This window comes from Nicotiana attenuata, chromosome 8 (genome assembly GCF_001879085.1).
Source record: "Nicotiana attenuata strain UT chromosome 8, NIATTr2, whole genome shotgun sequence".
Classification (NCBI taxonomy): Eukaryota; Viridiplantae; Streptophyta; class Magnoliopsida; order Solanales; family Solanaceae; genus Nicotiana; species Nicotiana attenuata.
In genome coordinates this window covers 33,666,195-33,679,027 of record NC_031996.1, presented here as the reverse complement: position 1 = coordinate 33,679,027, position 12,833 = coordinate 33,666,195, and the positions used below count along the sequence as shown (strand labels likewise).

At 40.4% G+C, this 12,833-nt stretch overlaps 1 protein-coding gene across 4 annotated transcripts; it reads right to left on the bottom strand.

The window, feature by feature from the left end:
* Window positions 394-12,259, bottom strand: LOC109231233 (plant cysteine oxidase 2-like). 4 transcript variants are annotated; one of them, XM_019396823.1, is made up of 5 exons: window positions 11,835-12,259; window positions 10,853-10,965; window positions 10,349-10,514; window positions 9,001-9,228; window positions 394-743 (listed from the first exon to the last, which is right to left on the bottom strand). In XM_019396823.1, exons 1-5 carry the CDS (start codon window positions 12,013-12,015, stop codon window positions 670-672), a joined length of 762 nt encoding a protein of 253 aa, XP_019252368.1. In that variant the 5' UTR covers window positions 12,016-12,259; the 3' UTR covers window positions 394-669. The 4 variants fall into 4 exon arrangements, with proteins under 4 accessions (XP_019252368.1, XP_019252365.1, XP_019252366.1 ...); XM_019396820.1 differs by having other exon boundaries at window positions 396-738; XM_019396821.1 differs by lacking the exon at window positions 394-743 and adding an exon at window positions 7,693-8,304.

The window sequence follows — 12,833 nt, the reverse complement described above, 5'->3', positions numbered from 1 at the left end:
CATCCAGATACCCCATTAAATCCAGACCCACCATCGATACTCACTGTAAAAGTTCTTCACTCACAAAACACTATTATGATCGAAGAAGAAGAAGAAGAAGAAGAAGAAGAAGAAGAAGAAGAAGAAGAAGAAGAAGTAGAAGCTTGACTAGAAAACTCCAATAACCACTATACATGAACAATGGACGCGATCCACCACAATAGAATCACCCACCGACGTAGNTCTTGAAATGCAACAAAATACAACTAATCTGCTGAATAAAATAGTTGAATATAACTAACTACAACTGAATACAACTGAATACAGTTGTATAAAACACTTGAATACAACTAACTACTGCTGAATAAAATAGTTAAATACAACTGACTAAAACTGAATACAAGAGAATACGCATAACTTTTTAATACATCTAAAATATATAAATGAATGTTGCTGAATACATGTGAATACAACTGAAATATACATTCGAATACAACTGAATACAAATAGCTATACGAAAGTTTTATTGTCAGCCCCAATTTATTGTTTATCTTCTTATCCAAATGTCTAAAGGCCACTGCTGGACATATTGGCACATATTGTGTTTCTGAAATTGCATATCTTACGCTTCAAGCCTTTGAATTTGGTGCACTATGTGCCGATAGAAACGTTTTCTTTTTCCGGTGAGTTTCAGAGGCATCGCCACCGTCGCTGATGCAGGTAAAACCGCCTCCGGTGCCGCCGTATTCCATTGAGGATCTTTACTGGGAGAAAAGAGAAATCAATAAAACCTTGGATAAAATCTAAGAATTAAACTTACCCTAAGCACTTGTATCGGCTCTAAAACAGTGATTTTAGAGAGAAAAGAAATGGGGAGTGATAATGGCGGAGACCTAGAGAATTTGGGTGGGAGAAGAGGTATGAATCGTGGGTTTGTGGGAGAAGAGAGTAAAGTGTATGCAAAAGAGAGAGAACGTGGTTAGTAAGATTTACGGTGATTATGTGAGAGAAAAGACTAAAAAGGAGAGAGAAAAATATTATTTAGCATATATGGTGCCTTAAATGTAGGATGTAACTATAATTAGATATTTTGCTATAAAGGATAAAAGGTATCTATAGGATGTAATATTTTAAAATGGTATTTATTTAAAATAAATAGGGTACTAAGCTTTTCTATAGGGTGTAAAATTTCCTAAAATAAAATAAACTGGGCCAGGCCCAAATACAAAAGGGCTAACACCAGCAGCCCAAACGTCTTCACGTAATCCCAACACATAAAGCTACATAAGTGCATACATTAGACCTAATATAATCTGATCCTTATGCACAACTGGAACTTAGTGTATACAGATCTACCCTTTCTTACGATTTGCAAAACGAAAGGAAAAACGTTACTTTTCGGTGCATCTATCCTTTCTTGTTATGATCTGCTATATATGTACATGAACTATTGCAAGAACAAAGAGAAAAAAAACCTATTTGACTATTCACCACTGAATAGAGTTAAAGAAAGGGACTCAAAAGTAAAAAGGAAAGAGAGGGTGCAACAAACAGATTCACCAACACTTCTTTGATTACTTGAATAGACTGGGAAATCACAAGCAACTCAACTACTACAGGAAATTAGGAAGAAGTGAATGAAATTAAAAGGATAAAAAGAAAGGGGGAGGAGAAGGAGGATCTGAGAGAGGGATGAGAAACAGAAGAAATCAGTACTAACAACAGCCTGCCTATTCTACTATTCTGCCTTCTATTTATACTTTGTTCTATATCTTTCTTTATGTATTCTGCTCTCTTCTAGAGTCACGCTTTTCCTGCTTGGAGCTGGTAATCACGCAGCTTCACTGGAAGATGCTTAGAGCGTGCGCTTCTCCTTGGCACCACGAGTTGGTTATTATTCACGTGTTCCCCTTCATCCCTTAAGGTACTTGGTCCTTCTTGTATAACATTAAAGTCTGGGCCTGGGTCATGTGGGCCGTTCATAACAATACTCTCTCCCTCGGAAAGAACCTTGTCCTCAAGGTTCAAATCATGGTGGTCACTTTCGGGAACAAAATCGGAGAGTTGCAAGGGAGTGACCTGCTAGTCAGGTTGGCCAATACAACGACGCAACATAGAGACGTGAAAAACAGGGTGAATTTTGGCATCTGGTGGCAGCTCTAGTTTATAAGCAACTTCACCAATTCGCTTGAGGATACGAAAGGGTCCAAAGAAACGACGCCCAAATTTGTGATGCTTCTGCAGTTGCACCGAGGCTTGTCGATAAGGCTTTAACTTTACAAAAACCCAATCTCCCACCTCAAAGGACACCTCAGTTCTGTGCTTGTCGGCCATATTCTTCATTCTACCTTGTGCCTTCAGCAAATTCTGTTTGAGGAGGAGAAGAACCTCGTCTCGTTGCAATAGGTAGCTCTCCACAAGATCACTGGAACTGCTACCAAGAATGTAACGAGCGATAGTGGGAGGTTCCCTGCCATATAATGCTTGAAAAGGAGTCATACCCGCTGCGGATTGAAAAGAGGTATTGTACCAAAATTCAGCCCACGGTACCATAGAAACCCACTCATGAGGTTTATCAGCGATGAAACACCTAAGGTACTGCTCAACACACTTGTTAAGGGCCTCCGACTGTCCATCAGTTTGGGGATGGTATGCAGTGCTCATAGCCAGAGTTGTTCCTTGCAAACGATTCATCTCTTTCCAAAAAGAATGAATGAAACGGGGGTCGCGATCAGTCACTATGGTGCGTGGAGGACCATGTAGACGAACAACCCCAACCACAAAAGCTTCAGCTACAACCTTAGTAGAGAAAGTAGAAGGCAAAGGAATAAAGTGCCCATACTTGGACAGCCGATCAACAACAGTCATAATCGTGGCCTTTCCTTTGGAGCTAGGCAAGCAGGTAATAAAATCCATGGCAATATCCTCAAAGACCTGGTCCGGTATAGGCAAGGGCTGGAGAAGGCCAGCCGGTAATTGGTGGGAATCTTTCATCTGCTGGCAGGTTTGACAAGCTNCTTTTTAACGGGTTTACGGTACGTAGTTAGTAGGTACGGACGGGACCGGACGTATGTGAGGTTATGCTGAGCGATGTGAGGAGGCTTTCAGGCCTCGAGTGTATTGTGAGGAGGCTTTCAGGCCTCGAGTGTATTGTGAGGAGGCTTTCAGGCCTCATGTTGATATGTACAGGCTTTCAAGCCTTATGATGATATAGCGCTTGGGCTGTAGGAGCCCTTCCGGAGTCTGCACACCCACAGTGAGCGTGGGTACCCATTTAGAATTGGACAGTGGTAATAATGACACTGTCATACGTGTTTTGGTCAGGTAATAATGACTGAACAGTCAGGTAACAATGGCTGACTAGTGGTAACAATGGCACTGAAACACGCATTTGGTCAGGTAACAATGGCTGACCGGTCAGGTAACAATGACTGACTAGTAACGAAAAATCATGCCCGAGGGGCGAACTTTTATGTGCTCATCTTGCATACTTATTTGCATTTTTACCTGCTATGCTGTGGTATTTGTGCCCGAGGGGCGGATTATCTGTGGTAATCAGCACTAACTTTTTGAACAGTTTTCGTAATTATTGAAATGACCATTTTCAAAAGAGATTTGAACTGAGCCGAAACATTTTTAAAGAGTTCTTTGATTTCACTGTTTTCTCGGAAATTGTACCCGGCTTCTGTACAGCCCCTTGGTTGCTTTACGTGATTTCATGTTGCTCAGTTATTATTTACTTCTATTACTCACTGAGTTGGAAGTACTCACTTTACTCCCTGCACCTCGCGTGTAGTTGCAGGTATCGTTCACCCGGTAGCGGGTTATTAGCGGATTGAAGGTATTGTTATTGTAGCTTAGCAAGGTGACTGCCAGCGTTCGCGGCACCGGATGTTGTCTTTTGTTTTTTCCAGAAATTATACTTGTATATATTTATTGGCCTGTAGTTGTGTTAAGGTTTCCTTAGATGCTCGTGACTTGTAACACCCCGGTCGGGCAGTAATTAATAGTTTCTAATGCCATTAAGTTGTATCTTCTATTCATTTATGTTTAACAATTGTTAGTGAAAGGATTTGGGTTAGTTGGCTGGCCTTGTCTTTACGAGAGGTGCCATCACGACCGGGTATGGGAATTGGGTCGTGACAAGTTGGTATCAGAGCCTAGGTTACTAGGTCTCACGAGTCATGAGCAGGTTTAGTAGAGTCTCGCGGATCGGTACAGAGACGTCTGTATTTATCCTCGAGAGGCTGTAGAACCTTTAGGAAAACTTCACTTTCTTGGAATTCTTATCGTGCGTACTTGATTCAACTTGAGATATAACTCTTGAAATTCCTTCCTCACGTCTGTATGCGCACCTGAGCGCTCAGTATTATATGTGCCTTGACGGTTTATGATTCCCCGATCGAGGGGCGAGAGGTGATCTTCGTGAGTATGTTGGGCCAGTATAGAGGACTTGAGGCCGGATCTTTGCCTATGGCTTGAGCACCGAGGTGCTGATTGTGTGAACAAGTTCTTTGAACTTGTACGTTCGGTATTGTCCTTATTAGCCGGAATGGCGGTTGGATATCCATGTGATGAGTATATTAGTACTGCGGGATGTATCTATATGACTTGGTAGTGACGACGAAGTCTGCTGGATAATAAATGAACTATTAAGTGTTCGATTCCTATTGTGACTTGATGTGTAGCCCGAATTATGGGCGCGTGAAGAATATTTTCGTGTCTCCTAGTTGGAAAGTGAAGTGCATTACATGTGGCGGTATGAGTTCAGACTCAGGAAGACTAAATGATTGTGTAACGTATATGATGGTGGAAGGTATGTTGAAATACTGAATTGAGGCGAAGCAGGTGGGTCATCTCCTGCGGAGTGTTCTTAAGTGGTGTGATCCTTATGTGTACGTTAGAAGATCTCATGTGTAATTGAAAGGTACGTGTTGTAATTTAAAATTTTGGGTCGCTTAAGAGAGTGGACTCAGCTGATGTGGGGATGAATGCGAGGNATTCTAGGACTGAGCTTTTGACTAAAATATGCTACTGGATGGCCCTTTTGAGACAAAATCGCGCCAATACCTTGCCCTGAGGCATCCGCTTCCAACTGAAATTCCAAGCTAAAGTCGGGTAAAGCCAATACAGGCGTAGTGCCAAGCTTATCCTTCAAAGTATCAAAAGCAGCTTGCGTGGCATTCGTCCAGACAAAGGAATCCTTGCATAGTAGGTCAGTGAGGGGTCCAGCTAAAGAAGCATAACAATGGATAAAGCGCCGGTAATATCCCGCAAGCCCCAAGAAACTACGAACGTCCTTCACTGACTTAGGCTTGGGCCATTGTGTAATAGCAGCAATTTTGTTTGGATCTACTGCTAAGCCTTCCTGTGATATGACGTGCCCTAAATAATCCACAGTGGTCTGTCCGAAAAGGCATTTGGCACGTTTGGCCACTAACTGGTGTTGGCGTAGCAGCTGCAAAACCTGATCCAAATGCTCCAAATGTTCCTCCCAAGTATGGCTGTAAACCAGTATGTCGTCAAAGAAGACCAGCACAAAACGACGTAAATACGGGTGGAAAACAGTGTTCATGGTAGCCTGAAATGTAGAAGGAGCATTGGACAATCCAAACGGCATCACGAGGAACTCAAAATGACCGGTATGAGTTCGAAAAGCTGTCTTTGCAACATCTTCAAGGCCGACACGAATCTGATGGTAACCAGACAATAAATCCAACTTCGAAAAAAATTTGGCCCCGTGCAATTCATCAAACAACTCATCAATAGTCGGAATAGGAAACCTATCCCTTACCGTGATGGCGTTCAATGCTCTATAGTCGACACAAAAGCGCCAGGTGTCGTCCTTTTTGCGTACCGGCAAAACAGGAGAGGAAAAAGGACTGGTGCTGGCTCGTATAACTCCTTCTTTAAGCATATCCGCTACCATCTGCTCCATAGCCTGCTTCTGAAAGTAAGGATAACGATATGGCTTCACATTCACCGGGCCTGCCCCCGGATTTAAATGTATCGCATGGTCTTGGGGTCTAGTGGGAGGTAGTCCCTGCGGCTTCTGAAACACATCCGCAAAGGAGGACAATAATTCCTCCATAGCTGGTGAAGTGGTGGATTCTAAATCCGGGCTTTCGGCAATCAAACAGTAATAGGAAGCAACAGCATCCGTGGCAGCCAACCGTCGAAGGCTATGTAATTGGACTGGTTGAGCGTCCGCGGGAGGACCCTCTCCATTCCAACAGTACTGATTGCCATTGTAATTGAACTCAAAGATACGGGCACCATAGTCAGTTACCACGCGTCCTAATGGGGCGAGCCAAGAGACCCCAAGCACTAGATCAGAACCATGTAATGGTAACACATAGAAATCAGCCACAATATTGCATCCTTGAACCGTCAAGGGCACCTGTCGAGCTACACCTTCACACCGCAAACGTTGCCCGCTACCAACCACCACTGAGAAGGGCGTGATAGGCTCTACTGAAAGTTGCAAGAATTTGACTACCCTTGTTTGGATGAAGTTGTGGGTACTGCCATCATCTTTAAGAACCTACACTGGTGAGCCATTTATATGGCCTGTAAAACGTAGGGTAGTGGGGGAATTACCCCCAGCGAGGGCATGGTAGGATATAGCAGAGTGCTCCTGTATCTCAAGACATTGCAGTTCTTCGGCGAGCAGTTCATCAGAGTTGTAGCTCTCGGGAAAGTGCGGTGGAATATCGGATTCGTCGGCGAGAAGTAAGAGCTGGGGAAGGTTTTTACATTTGTGGGTGGAAGAGTATTTTTCATCACAATGATAGCACAAACCGCGCTCCCGATGGCTATGAAGCTCCGCCGGAGTGAGACGTTTGACGGGAATACGGTGTGGGGTATATGGTGGGGCAGAGGGCATTAGGGATTTGGAGTTTTGGTTAATAGGATTGTTAGGGATAAACGAAGGTGTAGGTAGTAAAGGCTGGGTTCGGGCAAAGGCAGGTCGAACCGGCCCTTTCTCTAAGGCAATTCACTATTCATGCAAGTGGGCCGCCTCAAGAGCTTCTTCCATTGATTTGGGCCGATGAATTAAAACAGAGGTTTGGATATCCGGTCGAAGGCCCGAAGTGAAACATTCCACCAAAACTGACTCCGTAAGGTCCTCGGTCTCATTAGCTATTGATTCAAATCGAGCTTGGAAATCAGCAACGGAGGAGGTCTGCTGCAATTTAGACAACCGACCCACCGGTCCCAGGAGGTGCCTTGCCTTGAAACGACTGACCAATTTTGCTGCAAAATTAGCCCAATCACTCAATTGCTTGTTCCGAAACAGCCAACGATACCACTCAAGTGCCTCTCCGTCCAAGTAGAATGAAGCCAAGGACAGTTGGTGATTCGCCGCAATTCCATAGAAATCAAAATAACGCTCAGCTTGGAAAACCCATGCGGCTGGACCCTCACCTTTGAATCGCCCAAATTCAACTCGAGCTGGTTTGTGGTTCGCATGGTGACGAGAGCCATCACCCTCAGTAATCGCCCGTACCTTGGAATCGTCAGCATCGGGTGAGCGATTGCTAACCCTAACCTCCGCCATTTGCGTAACCAAATCCATCAGAACCTGATGGTGTGAATCCATTGAAGCACGCATCTCAGCAAGCTCCTGCGAAATCGACGACCCCGTGGAGGACTTGAGTGTAGAGTCCGGCATAGTGGACGTTGAATGAAAGCACCAATGCAACAAACAGATTCACCAACACTTCTTTGATTACTTGAATAGATTGGGAAATCACAAGCTACTCAACTACTACTGGAAATTAGGAAGAATTGAATGAAATTACAAGGATAAAAAGAAAGGGGGAGGAGAAGGAGGATCTGAGAGAGGGATGAGAAACAGAAGAAATCAGTACTAACAACAGCCTGCCTATTCTACTATTCTGCCTTCTATTTATACTTTGTTCTATATCTTTCTTTATGTATTCTGCTCTCTTCTAGAGTCACGCTTTTCCTGCTTGGAGCTGGTAATCACGCAGCTTCACTGGAAGATGCTTAGAGCGTGCGCTTCTCCTTGGCGCCACAAGTTGGTTATTATTCACGTGTTCCCCTTCGTCCCTTAAGGTACTTGGGCCTTCTTGTGTAAGATTAAAGTCTGGGCCTGGTCATGTGGGCCGTTCATAACAGTGGGGGAGGAGTAAAGTTTTCTTTCTGCTTCAATTGTGAATTTCAAGGAATTCTTTCAGTTTACTATAATATCTGGTCCACTGTACAATGCTCCATCTACAGTGAAGTCCTCAGGTTTCTCCCTCTCTTTGAGCCACGCATATTCATTTTTCTGTTCCTCAGGCACTGACAAGCCATCTACTGTACTTTCAACATATCGACAACGAAAAAGAAATTAGACAGAAAAACAAGAAACCTAGTATTAGGACTCCCATGTGGATATATGGATAATGTCGGAGACACAAATATTTCCGTATTTAGAATGTCATTTCAAGTACAATCAATCAAATCAATTAACCATTATGGGTAAACTTTGGGGAAAAAGGAATACACAATATAATAGTAATGATTCTAGCAGCTGGCCAAGTTGGCAGTATTTTAAAGTCTACTTGTGTTTGCTCACTGCCAACAATTTCTTGAAATATACTTTATATATGTCATTGGTGTATATTTTTGAGAATCAAATCAAAGTACTACTTTTGAGAATACTTAGAAAGACAATAATAAGCATAAGGGTCAGGTGGAATGATAAATTAAAGGGTTTCTTGCCATTAACCATAGGTATCTCTAAAAATGAAATCATCTTTGATAAAGAGTAATAGATTTCAAATGTCGAATAATCAAACAAAAAGAAAAGCAATAACCTTCCAAGCAGGGGTGAAGCTACATGTTTTGAAGGGTGGTCAACTGACCACCCTTCGTCGGAAAATTACACTGCGTATATAGGTAAGATATTAGATTTTAGAGGTATATAACATATATTGAACACTCCAAGGAATCAAGTTAAAGAAGGAGAAGTGGATTTTTTTCAATAAATGTACGGTGCATGCATTATACCTGAGAAATTGGGAAATGGGAAGTCATAGTAGTATTGACAATGACGACCTTCAGGATCACAATAAGGTGGCCCAAGCACGTCCAGCACAGCGCAAGCTGTCCTTGCTGTGAAGGAGTGCATATTTCCTCCATCAGCTGGATAGAGGATTGATGTTTTGCAAGGAGCTGTAAACTCGGAATTCTTTTTCAACTTTGCAAGACGTAGTCCAGTCCAATCCCTTGTATCATCTGATAAAGAGTGATTCTTGTTATACTTAAAGACTTCGTACAAGAGGAGGATAGAGGGGCAAATTCCGTGTGTTCAACAGAATTATTCAGCTTGAGCTAGATATACTATGCGGAAAAAGTTTAAACGTATACATACAATATTGAACCCACAACTCTAAATCTTGAATTCATTCATATGTGATATGTGCAGGAAGACAACTCGTACACGTCACTATCCAGCCAATGAAATAAAAAGCTACTGTTTTTTTTTTCTTTATGGAAAAAAACTTCTTTCATACTCTCCTTTAAATTCTAAGGTAAGGAGAGTGAGTTCGTCAGCGGACAACCATGTTTTCTGAGTGAACTAGAAAATTCTTGTTATAGTATCCCAACTCGAGTTATCTCAATAATGGTTTTGGGAGCCAAGATTTCTACTACTCCCTCCGTTTCAATTTATGTGAACCTGTTTGACTGGGCACCGAGCTTAAGAAAAAAGGAAGACTTTTGGAGGTCCTAAACAAGTCAAAAAGGGCTCCAGAGTATTTATGTGGTTGTAAAAGCTTCTCATTAAGAGTTGAATTATAAGTTCAAGCTAAATTGTTATCAAATTTAGAAAGGGTTCATTCTTTTTGAAACGGGCCAAAAAGGAAATAGGTTCACATAAACTGGAACAGAGGGAGTACTATATTTTCTAAATGTGCGGCATAGGATACTGAATAGACTGAATAATCATATTATTATATAGTTGCATTCATAACTACTTGCACTCTCAAATTTGAATTTATATTGCTCCATCCGTTTAAAAAATATTGACACTATTACTTATTAGTTTGTTTAAAAAAGATTGGCACATTTCAATATTTCCTTAATAGGAAGCGGTTATAGCCACACAAATGCTATGAAAGGTTCAAGACTACAAATTTCAAAAGTTTTACGGTCTCACAAATGTTATGTCTTATTTAAGACCATATATCTCAAAAGTCTTTCCTTCTTCATTAAAGTTTGTGTCAAGTCAAACTAGGACAATCTTTTTTGAAACGGTGGGACTGACTTAATTTTTAAGGGAAGCACAAAAGAATCCATGCAACTTGCCATTCTCAAAGAGTAAATTAACAAGATAAGCAATCTCAAACGAACTTACTGTTAGATATATTGGCATTTGGAGTAGATTGATGGGGAAGGAGATTATCCACCCAATCATAAGATTTGATGTGCATTTTACCAAAGAAAAGCTTGCTGAAAACTGTCATTCCAGGATGGTTATGAAGAGGAATGACTGGTGATGGTGGCAAGCAAAAGATACCGATCTACCAAAAAAGAAACAAACTATGAATTCAATGAAGAGGGAGAAGTGAAAGAGAAAATTCTTTTCATTAAAAAGTTACATTTAACTTTTATATACTAACAATATAGAAGAATGTTAACCTATAAGGTCACCTAAATTAAAGATAATCATAAACAAATTAAAGGTCACCTAAAAAGATAACTATAAACAACGGTTAATAATAAGTAAGGTCAGTGACTAAAAAAAATGAAGCAAGCAGCTGATTAAGCAACAATAGTAGTGTAAAATTCAAGTGTATATATATGTTTAAATCTTTTAGTGAAATAGTAAACTTATGAAAACTCGACCTTGGCTACATACCGAGAATTTGTCACATTCATGGAGATGCAGGTACATTATTTTAGGAGGTCCATCAGATACTGTAGACCTGATCAAATATGGCATATTCGGCCTCAAGCCAACATCTGCTTCAGCTGTACAAAGGAAAATGGAGCAAATTGTTACACAGTGTCATATAATAAGAGGGGGGTGGGGGAAGGAGGAAACAAGGGAGTAGTCTTCATCCTCAAATCCTGGACATTCATAAGCAAAGCAAAAAGAAAAAAGATTGAAAGAAAGAAAGGGAACAAAGTCGCAGTTATTTGGGTCCCAATTCCAGAAAAGGTTGCTCCTTTTTTAACCAACAAGACAAATATTTCTTACACCAAAATTGCAGACAAATTCAGCTTATGCTAGCAGCTTTATCCAAAATCTATAAGGCATTTCCGTAATGGGAGAGGAAAAGCAAGAAAAATGACAAGACAACTGGATCCTGTCGTACTAAAAGTGATAAAATATACTAACAAACTCATCATTGTAACTCTTTTTGCTAAATTTGAACTCTTTAATAAGATAAAAGCTATCACGGTAAGCATTAAATAATAAATATAACTTCAACGAGAGAGAGCGAGAGAGAGAGAGACCATTAAAAGAGAAACATACAACTAATGTTCCAAAGAATGGGTGCCATAACCATTGAAGGAAAATAGTAGTGATAGTGCAACACTGAAATAGATTAAGAGTTTCATTATTTACTTTAAAATGAACGAATTCAAAATGGCAATGCATGATCAATTTTATCAATGTCAGATTATGTGCCCCGTTTTCAAAAGTTGCACCTTGTACGGTTGTATCTTAAAACAAGTACACTTAGAGAATTGTTATGGCACCATTTTATACAAATTAACAAGTTCCCCCAAAATACCAATAGTAGTATAACATTAAAATCACAGGAATCTAACCAAAACATTGAATGCGTAAAACAAGTAAAGATGTAGTAAAAGCAACGAGAATAACAACATACCCAAAACTGCCTTGACACGTTCAACATTTTCCGGGCACGGCACAACGCCGTGTCCGCAATTAGCAAAAATTTGTTTGCAAGTTTCATAGAGTTTCTGAACCCTTGACATTTTCTTCTTCGCCTTACTGTACTCCTTATCTTTCCTATCACTTATATTTTTCTCAGCCCAAGTATTAATCATATTCAATTATATATTCAAGACGAATTACGATCTGGGGTATATATCCAAAAAAGGCGTTACGTTACTCATGTAAAGAAGAGCAACAAAATTTTACTGTTTTATATGAGCAGTATATATTACATGTAGGAGTTGTTGAGTGGTAAAAAAAACAGAGAAGTGAAATTTCGCATTCCCCTGCTGTGATGTGATTGATAGTAGATGAGTAAAAAATGGGGGGAGGGGTATATAAATGGAGGAGTAGTGGATTGGGATGGCTGAAAGAAAAGCTCCATAATTAGTAGAGGTGAATGGAAATGAAAAACCAGGGGCCACGTACTATTCCAATGGGCTATTCTAACAGCGGATTTCTTTCTCCTTCCCCAAAACAACAGGCCACCTTCCACTTTTGACATTGTCTATTTCCTTTAAATTTTATATACTCCATATGGACAAATTTAAAATTTAAAAGTACTATTCAATTGAAAGAATTCTCAATTTAAGTTTTTCAATATTTCATAACTGCTTCAACAAAAATTACATCTTAATCCTAAACAAGTTGATGTCAACCATATATATTTGATCTTTACTACTTCATTTAAATTATTTCATGTCACTACTATGCAAGTACAAATAAATCTCTAAAAAGTATTAGAAGTTCAATAAAAGTGTTAATGTCTAAAACGTATTCTTAACTAAGTATTCCCGATTAAGATCATTTTCTTTCATTTTGCCTATTTTGTTCCTAAGTTTGCATGAATCCGAAGAAATTATAAGTCGTACCAGATAGTTTCCTTCGATGTAATTTTATGTCTGTCTTTGTTAGGACCGAAAAATTTAGG